Below are 17,675 nucleotides of genomic sequence, written 5' to 3' on the forward strand. Positions count from 1 at the left end.
CTTATTATAGGTTACGGGTCTCTATAGGGAGTTTGAGGGAGTCTAAAAGTACATGTATAACCAGTAATGTTTCAGAAAGTGTTAAAACTACAAACGTATCTTGACTGCATAGCATAGTAGACAAGCTTCCAGTTTTACAACCGATAGGTCACCATATTCTAGAAAGACAGAAGAAACCAAAAATATATTAAATCTATGTTATTTTATTTTAGTATTTGATAGATTAATAAAAATATATTATATAATATTAATACATGTTCTATTGTTAGAGAAAGTAAAAGTTGAAATACTAAAATAGCAAAGTTCTAAAATGGGAATTGTTGTGGAACGCGTATAAGTTGGGATTGTATTTTCTATACTATGCGACTAGTCCCCCCCCCCTCCCCCTCTCAAAGCTTCCAAATTTAATAAGTATTAGGGAACATTAAGAAGTCATTACATTATGATTAAATTATAATATCATACAGACATTCTGTAAGAACCAGCTTTCACCCAGTAACTGTCTAAAGTTATCAAAATTAGGCGTTTAGACATTGTGTACGATTTGTAGTATAGATCTACATTGCCTGTACGTACTTACCGGTACTGGTGTCATACGTATATGAGTGTAGTATGGTAAGTTCGTACACTTTAAAACTGTGAATTTTATCAAATATTAAAATGTAGGCATTTGGAAATATATGGTTAGAAAGCAAGATCAAACAAATAGTTATCGCAACACTCGGCTCTAGTTGTTAAGTTGTTCCAGGTATTTTCATTATAGCATTGTACTTACGGCGTGTGTCAGATTTCCGGACTGCTGAAAACCTCTCCGGAACATGCAAGTTTGTTTTTCCGGCGTCAACTACGTCCATCCAATCAAATTATAGGATGTATCCATATCAACAAGGTGTCTAAATATAGTACACAGAGTAGCTCGATAACCCATTGTACATGTATGTCGCATCTTTAACACAGAAAACAACACCAGCATATTTATATAAGCCTTCAATTCAACATGTACGAACATAGATGCCTGTACGAACATACACGGACGCACTCTACCGATCCGGTTGAAACCGGCAGACTCTTTTACAAAATTCAATAAAAGTTCAAAGATTGAAGAAACAATCAGCAGGACAAAGGAAAGTTTAAACGGTTTACTTTAGAACATATGTAGAATTTGTAAATTCGTATATATATATATGTAGTACTATCGACGACTACATGATCACAAAAGAAAGTGCTTATTGATGCCAATGACATCAGTTCACTTCTCTGAAAAATAAACGTAAGCGGAAGTGACTAATACGAAAAGACTTTCCTTAATTATATGTTGAATTCGTATAGTTGATTGCTTCTTTTCTTACGTTAGTACAATTATTATCACGAGGTAAAAATGAGTTTGACTATCATCTCACCATCCCCAGTTTTTTTAGTCATAAATAAAAAACACAAATTATGAAAATCAATATTTTGATAAAAATTGACCTCATGTAAATGTATACGTTTTGAGGTTAAATGATAAAAGCCTTTCATTATGTACGTTTATCTAGTTTCAAACTGCAGATGAAGAAATTTCCAGAGGTTTCTAATTATAGATCTTATAAATAGTAATTGTGACGTATTGGTTTCTCCATATTGAAACTTTCCGTACTAACCCGGATATTAAGTGTTGGATCTCAAATACAGGTTTAAGATATATGGTGGTCATTAACTTATATCGGTATTTCAGAGACCATGGTAGTGAAACTCAAATGTTAAAGTGTTTGATTAGAGCTCCTATGATCAACTGTTAACGTGTTAACGAGACGTCGACCTCTTCTACTGGGGGAGTTACATTCAGTATAGAAGGTAAGGTCACAATCTAGGTGTGCTTCAATATATTTTTGTTGACTCAAAACTCGGTTTCCATTACATTATGTATTACCTACATTTAAACTGTAACTTTTATTTTCTTTCGATAAATAAATACAGGTAGAATAAATTTATAAAAATACTAAAAATGATTGATGATCAAAAAACACACGAGTATAATACTTTCACAAACCCATTTGAGATTCCAATACAGATAACGCCAAGGAAGGAATATAATCAGATGATTAGTTTGTTACTCTTTGTTTAGAATTTAAAATCAAATAGAATTGATGTGTAAAATCTTTATATTTCACCCGAATCATTAACTATTTCATAAAATTTTGTTATTTATTTGTAAATATGTACCTAGACAAGAAGAGTGTGCTTCCACTGGAAATAGAAACAAAAGAAAAAATCCCTCTTGGGCGAAGCTTGAAGGCAACTATATCTGTAATTAAGACCTGCCCCATTAGCAAATATCCCCTTGTTTTTCTTAATGTGTTAGTCCCCGAACATCAATTTAACCTAGGTTCTATTTCTTTGACACCACAGGGAGGGTCATGGATACTATTTGTTATAGAAAGAGAGTAGAGTCTTCCATTCCACCTGGGGTCGTACAAGCCAACCCACGCTTTCCGCTTACTACTCTTCCTATTAAGCTGAACAGAAATTCTTTCCAGGACGAAACTTGAAGTGACCGCAATCATATATACCATTAAAACCTGCATTCGGTAACCTGTACTATTTTATTATTATAAATAGATTGTGATAATCATACTTTGTCTTGTATAATGTATACAATACCCTAGTGTTATATTTGTGGAGGTATTTGTGTGTAATTAATCATTTGTTAATTACTATCTTTGCTTCTTATATAATTTTCTTTTGTTTTGTTTTCCGGTTTTTAGGTAGTATATAACAACTATAACCTTACAAGCTTCACTTGATTAAACTGCCAATTGCATTGTATAATATGTTGAATAATCATTTCTGTAGTCATCGAAGAAAGGGCCTTTAAGAGGTAGTTACAATATATAAAATATTACATGTACAGTTTTGATAGATATATGAAACCCATGTTTAAGATATTTTCTGTTACCTCTAGAGCACTTGAACGAGAATCATTCGATTTGTTCGTATGTTGAAATGTATTTTAGCTGTCGATATTTCAATTTGTTTTTAATGTCGAACTTTAAAATATTAAAACATTAATTTTCTACGGATTTTTATTTATTTATTATCATAATAGTAAAAGATATATTTAATACAAACATGCATAATAGGTCATTTTGGTAAATTTATCCTCGTGACAAGTGACAATACATGACGAAGTATATATTAAGTTGAAATACTAATTTAATAGTCAATATAGAAACCTGCATTATAAAGTCTTAATGCGTATTTATTTTCTTGATACTTGACTTAAATAACATGGTCTTTTCTAGGTCAATTGTCTGTTTACGCCTGTTGTCGTCAGGATTTAGTAACCTACACACATGTATGTCGATAACACTTGATGTGAACTTTGATCCTGGTGACGCGGGTTCTCAGAAACAGTTTGAGTCCAAATAACTTAATAAACTAAGTAGCACATGTACTTTTTTCTATGTTTCCTATTAAGATATTGATTAAGAACTTATAAGATATAAAGAATTTTAATATTTGAAAATGTCGAAAGAAAGTAATTTATTTTCTAAAAGAAGAGGCTGTGTTGTATCGGCTCAATGCATTTTCTTTTTTTAAACGGTTTAACCTGAGGGTCCTTATGTGTTATGAACTCTAAGTCGAAAAGCATATAGGGTAGCTTTCGGTTATAACGTCTTGCTCTTTAGAATGATGAATGACGACTTAAAAGATAAAAGATATGTCTGTAAAATGTGAACGTTCGATAAAGTATTACCTATACCAAAAGAATAATGTTAACACAATCTACCATGTAATATATTGCAGTCTTTTCATAAGCTGTTGAGGATTTTTGTTTTATTAGGTCACCTGAGACAAAGTCAGTGACCTATTGCGATCGCCTTTTGTCCGGCGTCCTGCGTCGTCCGTCGTCCGTCGTGCGTCCGTAAACAATTTACATTTTCGACTTCTTCTCCAAAACCCCTGAACCAATTTCAATGACATTTTGCAGAAACCTTCCATGGCCAAAGGTCAACCAAAATTGTGAATTATATCGTCCCCAGCCCCAAGGGACCCGAGGAGCGGGGCCAAAAAGGGTCAAATTGACTAAAATTTCAAAAATCTGCTTCTCAAGATCCAGATATGGTAGGATCAAATACTCTTCATAGCTGGAAGGGTCTTAAGGTGCTTCACCAAAATAATGAATTTCATGACCCTGGAGTTTCACGTTTCCCCCTGGTGAGGGGGTAAACTTTACTATAGTTTATATAGGGAAATCACATTTTGGACCAACATTTGTTTAATTTCTATTGGAAGTAATTTGTAATTTGGGCTAGCATTATCAGTATTGGAAAGAAGTTTGATGGTATGCACATATCAGCCCTGACTGACCCCATGCACGGGCTGATAGGTCGGGCCAAAAAGGTCAAATTGACTGAAATTTCAAAAATCTTCTTCTCAAGATGATAGACTCAAATACTCTTCATAGATGGAAGGGTTTTAAGGTGCTCTACCAAAAGTTTGAATTTTATGACCCTAGGGTCTCACGTTTACCCCTTGGGAAGGGGGGGGGGCAACATTTATTATGGTTCATATTGGCAAATGATACTTTGGATATTACATGTTGATAACTTGATTGAAATTATAACCCTGAGTTGACAGTTTGATACTTTGAAAATTTTGAGTCAGCCCTACCCCTAAAGGGCTGTAGGGCGGGGCTCAAAGGAGTCAGTGTGCTAACACTTCTTCATTTTCCGTGTTTAGAATCAGAGGTGCTAGTTTCAAATACTTTTCAGTCTTACATCTGTATGGTAGATATTGAATAAGGTGGTTTTGTTGTTTTCTGTGACTTTGAATAATATTTCTGTTAATGTTTTAAAAACAAAAATCAGCTCTTTGTATAAATATATCAGAATTCAGGTGACCGCTAAGGCCCATGGGCCTCATGTTTTTCTTTTTTAAAAAGATACTTGTTAAACCACATCTGTATTAAGAATATATTAAATCATATTTGGAAGTTTACGTTTTGGATGGTTGACATGGCGTATTTGATACGTAAAAAACCAACTTGAAATGTATTGTGGCCGTAACTGTTCAGGTAAGTGGTAGCAGATATATATATATATATATAATGTATAAAGTTATCATTCGGGCATTCTTGAGCCTTTTCGGGAGATGGAATGACAACGGTAGTTGGAATATACCGTATGTTAATTTCCTACATCACAGTTGTTAACTTACAGTAAATCGGACGATATCATTGCACTGTCTGATAGCTTTACCATAGTACATAACTCTATAATTTAGTATCAATTTCTATAGGAAAAGTATGAAGATGAAGATTCGGAATTTCAGGACAGATATGTTAAAGTTCCAATTAAACAGTTATAACTATATCAATTGTTCAAATTTTATCAGACGCTTTCTTCTTTTTTTCCTATCACCCAATGTTGTCATTAAGCCAACAAAATGTTTCCTAATATAAACATTGTAGATCAAATAATCTATCTTACCGTTTTTGGTCTAAATATTGCAGGCGTTCTATCTTACCGTTTTTGGTCTAAATATTGCAGGTGTTCTATCTTACCGTTTTTGTCTGTATATTGTTACTTTTTATCGTACCGTTTTTGTCTCTATGTTGTAAGCTTTCTATCTTACCGTTTTTGTCTCTATATTGTTGGGTTTCTATCTTACCATTTTGTCTGTATATTGTTAGCATTCTATCTTACCGTTTTTGTTTGTATATTTTTAGACTTCTATCTTACCGTTTTTGTCTGTATATTGTTAGGTTTCTATCTTATGTTAATGTCTGTATATTGTTAGGTTTTCTATCTTACCGTTTTTGTCTGTATATAGTTAGCTTTCTATGTTACCGTTTTTGTCTGTATATTGTTAACTTTCTATCTTAGTGTGTTTGTCTCTATATTGTAAGCTTTCTATCTTACCGTTTTTGTCTGTATATTGTTAGCTTTCTAACTTACCGTTTTTGTCTCCTTATATTGTTAGCTTTCTATCTTACCGTTTTTGTCTGTATATTGTTAGCTTTCTATCTTACCGTTTTTGTCTCTATATTGTTAGCTTTCTATTTTACCGTTTTTGTCTGTTTATTGTTTGGTTTCTATCTTACGTTTTTGTCTGTATATAGTTAACTTTCTATCAAAATGTTTATGACTATATATTGTTAGGTTTCTATTTAACCGTTTTGTCTGTAGATTTTGGTTTCTATCTTGTCATTTTGTCTGTATATTGTTAGCTTTCTATTTAAACGTTATTGTCTGTATATTGTTAGCATTCTAATTTACCGTTTTTGTCTCTATATTGTTAGGTTTCTATCTTACCGTTTTTGTCTGTATAATGTTAGGTTTCTATTTAACCGTTGTTGTCTCTATATTGTTAGGTTTCTATCTTACGTTATTGTCTGTATATTGTTAGCATTCTAATTTACCGTTTTTGTCTCTATATTGTTAGGTTTCTATCTTACTGTTTTTGTCTGTATATTGTTAGGTTTCTATTTAACCGTTGTTGTCTCTATATTGTTAGGTTTCTATCTTACGTTATTGTCTGTATATTGTTAGCATTCTAATTTACCGTTTTTGTCTCTNACTATATTACCGTTCTTGTCTGTATATTGTTAACTTTCTATCTTAGTGTTTTTGTCTGTATATTGTTAGGTTTCTATCTTGCCGTTTTTGTCTGTATACTGTTAGGTTTCTATCTTACCGTTTTTGTCTGTATATTGTTAGGTTACTATCTTACCGTTTTTGGCTGTATATTGTTAGCTTTTTAACTTACCGTTTTTGTCTGTATATTGTTAGGTTTCTATCCTACCGTTTTTGTCTGTATATTGTTTGGTTTTTATCTTATCGTTTTTGTCTGTATATTGTTAAGTTTCTATCTAAATGTTTTTGTCTCAATATTGTTAGGTTTCTATTTAACCGTTTTTGTCTGTATATTGTTAGCTTTCTATCTTACCGTTTTTGTCTGTATAATGTTAGGTTTCTATTTAAACGTTTTTGTCTGTATATTGTTAGGTTTTTATCTTACCGTTTTTGTCTGTATATTGTTAGCTTTCTATCTTACCGTTTTTGTCTGTATATTGTTAGCTTTCTATCCTACCGTTTTTGTCTGTATATTGTTAGCTTTCTATCTTACCGTTTTTGTCTGTATATTGTTAGCTTTCTATTCTACCGTTTTTGTCTGTATATTGTTAGCTTTCTATCTTACCGTTTTTGTCTGTATATTGTTAGCTTTCTATCTTACCGTTTTTGTCTGTATATTGTTAGCTTTCTATCTTACCGTTTTTGTCTGTATATTGTTAGCTTTCTATCTTACCGTTTTTGTCTGTATATTGTTAGCTTTCTATCTTACCGTTTTTGTCTGTATATTGTTAGCTTTCTATTTAAACGTTTTTGTCTGTATATTGTTAGGTTTCTATCTTGTCATTTTGTCTGTGTATTGTTAGCTTTCTATTTAAACCTTTTTGTCTGTATATTGTTAGCATTCTATCTTACCGTTTTTGTCTGTATATTGTTAGCTTTCTATCTTACCGTTTTTGTCTGTATATTGTTAGCTTTCTATCTAAACGTTTTTGTCTGTATATTGTTTGGTTTCTATCTTACCGTTTTTGTCTGTATATTGTTAGCTTTCTATCTTACCGTTTTTGTCTGTATATTGTTAGCTTTCTATCTTACCGTTTTTGTCTGTATATTGTTAGGTTTTTATCTTCCCATTTTGTCTCTATATTGTTAGCTTTCTATCTTACTGTTTTTGTCTTTATATTGCAGACAACCTATCTCACTGTTTTTGACTCTTTATTGCAGATAACCTATCTTACTGTTTTTGTTTCTTTATTGCAGACGAATTACCTTACCGTTTTTGTCCGTATTTTGTATCTAAATTGCAGGCTTTTTATCTGACTGTTTCTATCTCTATATTGCAGGCGTTCGTTCCATCTAACCGTTTTTGTGTCTATATTGCAGGCGTTCTATCTTACCGTTTTTGTCCGTATTTTGTATCTATAGTGTAGGATTTCTGTTTTACCGTGTTTGTCTCTATTTTGTATCTATAGTGTAGGTTTTTTATCTAACCGTTTTTGTTTCTATATTGCAGACGTGGAGAAAAAACGAAAATTTAACCAGGAACGCTTTGTCACCCCTGAATACTGATTTGGATATATAAATAGAAACACGTGCAACTGTGCGTCATTCAACATGTGGAGTTATCTCCTGTACACACTGTATCTTGAAGCGGCGGTGCAGTTTAAAAGAGACTTTTTGAAATATGTTATAACTCAGACAATTGTTTCACCACAAAACCGTTCTAACCAATGATTTCACTTGAATGAGGATTTTCTTTTTGGATATTGCTCATATATGCGAGACAGCAATTCTGAAAATCATATAAACTGGTCGAAAACAAAAGATAATTTTATAACACTTGCATTTTTTAACGTGATTAGAATTGAAAATAAATAAAATAAAATGTTGCGATCGATTTGAAAACTCTCCACGACCGAAAATAATCAATACGGGATAAATATATAACCGGCAGACGAGGAAAAGGTTTACTCAGAGTTCCAGCGTTAACGAAGAACTGAAATTCCTTAAAGTATACGAAGACGCTACCAAGATGACATTCAGACGCTTTGAGGACTGCTATTATACATCACTGTAGGATATATATCGAGACGATCAAGAGCTAGATGATTGAACTTTCAATACAAAAGTAACATTTTCGAAAGTAATTTCTATCATGGAATTGGAGATCAACCAAAGAGATGCACACGGCTTAGATATGGAGTTATCGTCCTCACCGGAAGTAGAAACTCCTGCGGGAACACCATCCCCGGAAGTTCGATCTAAAAAGGAAAAAAGAAAGATAAGTACGTCTTCCGTCTCTAGTAGTTCGCCAGGAAGGTCAAAGACTCGAAACCTAATGTCCCGATTAGGGCGTCGCACTGGACAAACAGCCCCCCTGGATACGGGAGAGGAAGAAAAGGTAGGTAAAGTATGGCGCAGTCTCCGGCAAGCGGTCAAGGTCACGAACGCCGTAACAACCAAGAAAAAGTCAACGGTGACACGTGAAGATTCATTTCTCAAAAAGTTTTCGACGCAACAGCCTTATAGAGTAGAATCCAATTGTAATCCTGTCGAAAACCACACTGAAAATGTAAGCAAACATGAGACAAAAGAAAAGCATCGTACAGTGTTTCGGATGGACGGTAACCTGATGTTTTATTGGACAGGAATAGTCACGGTGGCCGTGCTCTATAATCTATGGACGTGCATTGCACGTGAAGCATTTAGAGAGATACACGAGAACCATTTATTCGTGTGGATCACGTGCGACATCGTATGCGACATTGTGTATGTTTTTGATATCATTTGTCAGTTCCGCACAGGGTACTTAGATCAAGGACTTATGGTGTTTGATTCCTTAAAACTTGCCAAAAATTATGTCTCAACAAAATATTTCTATTTGGACCTCGCGTGTTTGTTTCCATTAGATTTTATACAGTTTTTCATTGGAATACACCCAATGGTGCGATTCCCAAGATTCATCAAGCTGTATCGAACGTTTCGGTTCCTTTACATGCTAGAATCACGGACGGCGTATCCAAATTTCTTTCGTGTAGCCAATCTGACGCATATACTTTTTCTCGGATCTCATTGGTTTGCTGCCTTTTATTACCTGATATCAGAAGCCGAAGATTTTAAAGGAGACTGGTCGTACCCTAAACCAATAGGAGAGTTCTCATCGGTGACCCGGAAGTATCTAGCTTCACTATTTTGGTCGACCTTGACCCTAACTACGATAGGTGACCTTCCACCACCGGAAACTAATTGGGAGTAAGTAAATATTTCTTTTTAGAAACAGATTTTTTGTCATATACGTGTTAGTTTATTGCTTTAAAAGATCTATATTTATAACTTTAAGTTCAGAGCTGTAAATATGCGTCTTCTTTATCAGGAATGCATTGCTATTGTATATCATTGTGACATACAGAAGACCATCTAATATTTTTGTAACATCAAATAGTTGGCACACGGGACTGAAAACGTTGCTTTTACCCGCGAACCTCTCAGTAAAATCAGATGCACTCATTCCCACAATTTTTTGCGATTTCCATTTTTATCTATAACTCGTTTTTGTTGTTTTGCAATTACCTTTCATACATAAAATACAAAACTGTTGAGCAATCACATCTGTATGCAGGTAGCTACACTAGAATGACATGGTTTCGAGTTAATTCTTAATAGTAGCATTTGTTTAAAAGAAATATTATTGAGTTGGTATTGTTTTAAAGAAGGACATAAACACAAAAAAGTCAGTTTGAATAATGATTAATTTTGTTAAAACATTTTTTGATATGTAAGCTTGTATGGGATTTGTCACAAACTTTACATTACACCACACAACTAGAACGGTAAAGTTTGTACTTTATAAGGGGATTGTCACTAATATAGACAACATCACACATATAGCACGGTCAGGTTTGTACTGTATACTGGGATTGTCACTAATATAGACAACATCACACAGATATCACAATCAGGTTTATACTGTATACGGGGATTGTCACTAATATATACAACATCACACATATATCACAATCAGGTTTATACTGTATACATGGATTGTCACTAATATAGACAACATCACACAGACATCACAGTCTGGTTTGAACTGTATACGGGGATTGCCACTAATATAGACAACATCACACAGATATCACAGTCAGGTTAGTATTGTATACAGGGATTGTCACTTATATAAACAACATCACACAGATATCACAGTCAGGTTAGTACTGTATACGGGTATTGTCACTAATACTTACAACATCACACAGACATCACAGTCAGGTTTTTACTGTATACGGGGATTGTCACTAATATAGACAACATCACACAGATATCACAGTCAGGTTAGTACTGTATACAGGGATTGTCACTTATATAAACAACATCACACAGACATCACAGTCTGGTTTGAACTGTATACGGGGATTGTCACTAATATAGACAACATCACACAGACATCACAGTCTGGTTTGACCTGTATACGGGGATTGTCACTAATATAGACAACATCACACAGACATCACAGTCAGGTTTGTACTGTATACGGGGATTGTCATTTATATAGACAACATTACACAGATAGCACAGTCAGGTTTGTACTGTATACGGAGATTGTCACTAATATAGACAACATCACACAGACATTACAGTCAGGTTTGTACTGTATACGGGGATTGTCACTAATACTTTCAACATCACACACATCACAGTCAGGTTAGTACCGTATACGGGGATTGTCACTTACATAGACAACATCACACACACATCACAGTCAGGTTAGTACTGTATACGGGGATTGTCACTTATACTTACAACATCACACAGACATCACAGTCAGGTTTGTACTGTATACGGAGATTGTCACTAATATAGACAACATCACACAGATAGCACGGTCAGGTTTGTACTTTATACGGGGATTGTCACTAATACTTACAACATCACACATACATCACAGTCAGGTTTGTACTGTATACGGGGATTGTCACTTATATAGACAACATCACACAGACTTCTCATTCAGGTGTGTACTGTATATGGGGATTGCCACTAATATAGACAACATCACACACACATCACAGTCAGGTGAGTACTGTATACGGGGATTGTCACTAATACTTACAATATCACACAGACATCACAGTCAGGTTTGTATTGTATACGGGGATTGTCACTTATATAGACAACATCGCACATATATCACGGTCAGGTTTGTACTGTATACAGGGATTGTCACAAATATAGACAACATAACACAGATATCACAGTCAGGTTAGTACTGTGTACAAGGATTGTTGCTAATATAGACAACATCACACAGATATCACGGTCAGGCTTGAACTGCGTACAGGGATTGTCACTTATATAGACAACATCACACAGATATCACAGACAGGTTAGTACTGTATACGGGGATTGTCACTAATACATACAACATCACACAGACATCATAGTCAATTTTGTACTTCATACGGGGATTTCACTGATACAGACTACATCACAAAAATAACACAGTCAGGTTTGCACTGTATACGGGGATTGTCACTAATACATACAACATCACACAGACATCACAGTCAAGTTTGTACTTTATACGGGGACTTCACCGATATAGACAACATCACACAAATATCACAGTCAGGATAGTACTGTATACGGGGATTGTCAACAACATCACACACACATCACAGTCAGGGTAGTACTGTATACGGGGATTGTCACAAATATAGACAACATAACACAGATATCACGGTCAGGCTTGAACTTCGTCCAGGGATTGTCACTTATAAAGACAACATCACACAGATATCACGGGCAGGCTTGAACTGCGGACAGGGATTGTCACTTATATAGACAAAATCACACAGATATCACGGTCAGGTTCGAACTGCGTACAGGTGTTGTCACTTATATAGACAACATCACACATATATCACAGACAGGTTAGTACTGTATACGGGGGTTGTCACTAATACATACAACATCACACAGACATCACAGTCAGGTGAGTACTGTATACGGAGATTGTCACTAATACTTACAATATCACACAGACATCACAGTCAGGTGAGTACTGTATACGGAGATTGTCACTAATATAGACAACATCGCACATATATCACGGTCAGGTTTGTACTGTATACTGGGATTGTCACTAATATAGACAACATCACATACAGTCAGATTTTTACTGTATACGGGGATTGTCACTTATACTTACAACATCACACAGACATCATAGTCAATTTTATACTTCATACGGGGATTTCACTGATACAGACTAAATCACAAAAATAACACAGTCAGGTTTGCACTGTATACGGGGATTGTCACTAATACTTTCAACATCACACACATCACAGTCAGGTTAGTACCGTATACGGGGATTGTCACTTACATAGACAACATCACACACATCTTATATAGACAACATCACACAGACTTCTCATTCAGGTGTGTACTGTATAGACAACATCACACAGATAGCACGGTCAGGCTTGAACTGCGTAAAGGGATTGTCACTTATATAGACAACATCGCACATATATCACGATCAGGTTTGTACTGTATACGGGGATTGTCACAAATATAGACAACATAACACAGATATCACAGTCAGGTTAGTACTGTATACGGGGATTGTCACAAATATAGACAACATAACACAGATATCACGGTCAGGCTTAAACTTCGTACAGGGATTGTCACTTATATAGACAAAATCACACAGATATCACGGTCAGGCTTGAACTTCGTACAGGGATTGTCACTTATATATACAACATCACACAGATATCACAGGCAGGTTAGTACTGTATACGGGGATTGTCACAAATATAGACAACATAACACAGATATCACGGTCAGGCTTAAACTTCGTACAGGGATTGTCACTTATATATACAACATCACACAGATATCACAGGCAGGTTAGTACTGTATACGGGGATTGTCACAAATATAGACAACATAACACAGATATCACGGTCAGGCTTAAACTTCGTACAGGGATTGTCACTTATATAGACAAAATCACACAGATATCACGGTCAGGCGTGAAATGGGTACAGGGGTTGTCACTTATATAGACAAAATCACACAGATATCACGGTCAGGCGTGAAATGGGTACAGGGGTTGTCACTTATATAGACAACATCACGCAGATATCACAGACAGGTTAGTACTGTATACGGGGATTGTCAACAACATCACACACACATCACAGTCAGGGTAGTACTGTATACGGGGATTGTCACTAATACATACAACATCACACAGACATCACAGTCAGGTGAGTACTGTATACGGGGATTGTCAATAATACAGACAACATCACACAGATATCCCCGTCAGGTTTGTACTGTATACAGGGATTGTAACTAATACTTTCAACATCACCCACATCCCAGTCAGGTTAGTACCGTATACGGGGATTGTCACTTACATAGACAACATCACACACACATCACAGTCAGGTGAGTACTGTATACGGAGATTGTCACTAATATAGACAACATCACATACAGTCAGATTTTTACTGTATACGGGGATTGTCAATAATACAGACAACATCACACAGATATCACCGTCAGGTTTGTACTCTATACAGGGATTGTCACTAATATAGACAACATCACACATATATCACAGCCAGGTTTGTACTGTATACGAGGATTGTCACTAATATAGACAACATCACACATACATCACAGTCAAGTTTGTACTTTATACGGGGACTTCACTGATATAGACAACATCACACAAATATCACAGTCAGGTTAGTACTGTATACGGGGATTGTCACTAATATAGACAACATCACACAGATATCACCGTCAGGTTTGTGTATTACTGTATAAGGAATCATCCGCATCTACTGTAAATAATATCAAACAAATAAGAAGATGAAACATTACGGTAATCGTCACTTAGAGAAAACATCACACAGATATCACGGTGAGATTTTTGTATTACAGTGCTCGCCTTTCCTATTCAGCGTAAGTATTTGTTGTCAAATTCTCACAGTGTTTTCGTTTCTGTAAACATGAATGGAGGTATCAGCATGAACAGATCACGTCTCCCTCTGTGTAACACTGAATTACGTTCATTGTTTTGATTTACTTGGTATTTATTTGCACAACTTGATTTGACACATGTGTTTAGTTTTGTACGCTGTGGTAGCTGGTTATTTTTGTTTTTTGTTTTTTGTTTTTTGGTTTTGTTATGTTTTTATTAATTATCACCAGGAAATTGCTATGAATTGTGTAGGAATGAGTGTATCTACAACCGTATTGAATTCTTTCATTTGACTGCTCGCATACCTATCTGCCGAAACTTTTCTACAAACGATGAAATGTGTGATACGTAGATTTTTGCATATATTTTTTGACAATGATTATATTTAATTAAAAGGCATGTACGTTATGATACCACCATTCGTCTAGGAAAATGTTAGCATTGCATAGGTATTAGGCGATACATTAAGGGAAACGTACAACGGAATTCTTCAGAAAACAAGAAAAAGTGACGTTAAAATATGTAAGCGATAAATGAGGTGGCAAATGGATCGGGGGACAATATATTGAGGTTTTAACGTAACATGTTCCCATTCAAAACTAAAATCAACTGCTTATATTATAAAAATAAACTACTTCAATTTAAACTAGTCGATCCAATTGAAAGTTGTATCCACTAGAATCAAGTTCTTGAAAACAGGTGACGCAGATTTCATATATAAACAAAGTGGGTTTGAGAAAAACTTTCAAGGCCCTTAACATAATATGGTCTCTTGTATTGCATTTCTTGTAGTCAGATCATTAGAAAGAAACTTGAACATTTCAAAATTAATTAATGCAGTTATATATGTTTAGGGGTATAATGCTATAACAATATTACGAATGCTTTCAGATGCGATTAAGCGCGTCTTAAATATGGTTATAAGCAACACTATTGCAAAGTTTCCACAATGTTTTGTATATGTATTTCGATCCCGTTATGGCATTTTTATTAATGAACCTTGAATTGTGAACGATAATAAAAATGGTCGTTATTTCGTGTCTTTCTCTATGTAGTACAAGGGTTCTTACTTTCATGCTTTTCGCTTTGGATTTAATTTAAATGTTTCATTAAGTAAGGGTTGTACAATTTATTTCGACAGCAATTTGAAAATCTTTTTAATCAAAACATGCCCTAGATAATCTTAATATATAAATATGTTATGTGTTCTTAATCTATTCTAAATTATCTTTCAGGTATGTTTTCGTCATAGTCAGTTACCTAATAGGTGTTTTCATCTTCGCCACAATTGTCGGTAAGGACATTGACTTTCACGATCTATTGTCATTATTCTTTGAATTCATTTTAATAATACTGGAAGGGTCATTGATCTACCTGTTTACCTCATCCCTATTGCTGTAATTATTAGTTATGTACAATGAATTGAATTCAAGAGCCTTTTTCAGAGCCAACAGGCGGGCAAACCCATGTTTTTTTACTTAATAATGCTGTTCTTGTTTTATGTCGTTGATGTAATTACACAGGTATGAACATTGTCGTCGATGTAATTACACAGTTATGAACATTGATATTTATTTATTATCACACTGTGTGGGTTTGTCGTGAGAACAATTTTCTTATCGCGAGCACGTGGATATAATCGAAAGGCCATCGCAGGTGGACTCGAGATTTTATCCATGTGTGAGCGATAAGAAAACTGTTCGAACGACAAACCCTGTAAATATTGATAATGTGATAAACTGTTTATAATTTATTTACTACTACCTTATATATTTCTTCATTAAAAAAAGTCAACTTCACACCATATTTTCCAAATGACTTCTAGGCTCAATTGTCATCGATCGCACATCCTCAGCCTGTGGCAAACGTAAACAAATAGAAGATTTGCGCGGAGGAATACCATGAACCTTAAAATCAAGTAGAACTAAGAAGAAAAAAAAAATATCTGATCGTCATTGGCTTTTCCATATGCGTATTTATGCTTGAAATGGTGTTGTTATTCTCACAATATTTTTTCGTAACTTTGTATTGATGTTTTTGACTTTGACGGACTAATTTTTTACGCTGATACCTTTTGTGTGGAAATTAGTTCCGGTTTCGGACGTCACCTTACGCGAGCAGGCGTTCTTCTCAAGTCGTTCTCAGCCTCTTCTTATACTGACGACCCATGTTATTTAATCTATCATGCTACCGATAGGTGGTATAAATGAATCCGTAATTCAAAATCGTATCTGAAATCTTTTCTTTCGTTTAAAACACATCCTTATTTTATTAAAAAAATCTCACTAAATTGTAATATATTCACATTTAATATTTTTCTTATATTTTTTTTCCTTCACGAAGATGATACGGATAAGGGTTTATTATCACATTGAATAGGTATTTTTCTGACGTATATTTTTTGTAAATATTCTAACCTGTAATCGATTAGTCATTTTTTACGAGGAAGGTAAGAGACCGCACGTTCAATAGATTAAATCGGCCAATAACGAGAATACTGTATCATACAATACTTAACAAACACATGTCTGCATGCAACCTATACCAATGATCTGCTGTTGTTTATATCAAACACAATATGTCTCATAGAATCAGGAAATACGCCTAACCTAAATATAACCTATCCGGGTTCGTCGTAGTCAAACTCTGAACGGTAAATCTTTGTGTACATGTCAAAAGCCGTTTCCCATCAGGTACTCTATTTGACATTACACAATCTTAGTAGTTGGACCAGGTCCATTGTGTTTCAAGGGGTGAAATTTATTAACACTACTGAATCCAAACTTTGTTGATATTTCTTTGATCTACGAAACGTCACAGTCAGTAGAGTTTTTGCTAATCGTTCGCAATGGGCGACCAATCATTTGCTATCTACCTGATTCTGTTAATAGGATCATTCTGATTGATACCTACCTACTTTTCCTTCGCCCCAGCCGGAGCATAAGGTCGCCACAAGATTTCGCCACACAGTTCTGTCTTTTGCGTTTGTTTCAGTTTCTCTCCAGGTCATATCATGCTCTTTCAGTTCAGATCCGATGGTTCTGTGCCAGGTGGTCTTAGGTCTGCCTCTTGGTCTCCTTCCCTGGGGTATCAATCTAAGGGCTATCCTGGTTGTA

At 34.9% G+C, this 17,675-nt stretch overlaps 1 protein-coding gene across 3 annotated transcripts in view; it reads left to right on the plus strand.

Moving 5' to 3' along the window:
• Positions 1 to 17,675, plus strand: part of LOC110449612 (cyclic nucleotide-gated olfactory channel-like) — a 35,328-nt gene that overhangs the window by 1,446 nt on the left and 16,207 nt on the right. For 2 of the 3 annotated variants that reach the window (XM_021496579.1, XM_021496578.1), the window contains exons 2-3: positions 8,068 to 9,806; positions 15,795 to 15,853. In XM_021496579.1, coding sequence (XP_021352254.1) covers positions 8,710 to 9,806; positions 15,795 to 15,853 — 1,156 coding nt within the window. In that variant the 5' untranslated portion in view covers positions 8,068 to 8,709. Of the gene's footprint in view, positions 1 to 1,645; positions 1,834 to 8,067; positions 9,807 to 15,794; positions 15,854 to 17,675 lie in introns of those variants that run through there. The other variant, XM_021496577.1, reaches the window with a different exon arrangement.

Source organism: Mizuhopecten yessoensis, unplaced genomic scaffold, assembly GCF_002113885.1.
Source record: "Mizuhopecten yessoensis strain PY_sf001 unplaced genomic scaffold, ASM211388v2 scaffold4701, whole genome shotgun sequence".
NCBI lineage: Eukaryota > Metazoa > Mollusca > Bivalvia > Pectinida > Pectinidae > Mizuhopecten > Mizuhopecten yessoensis.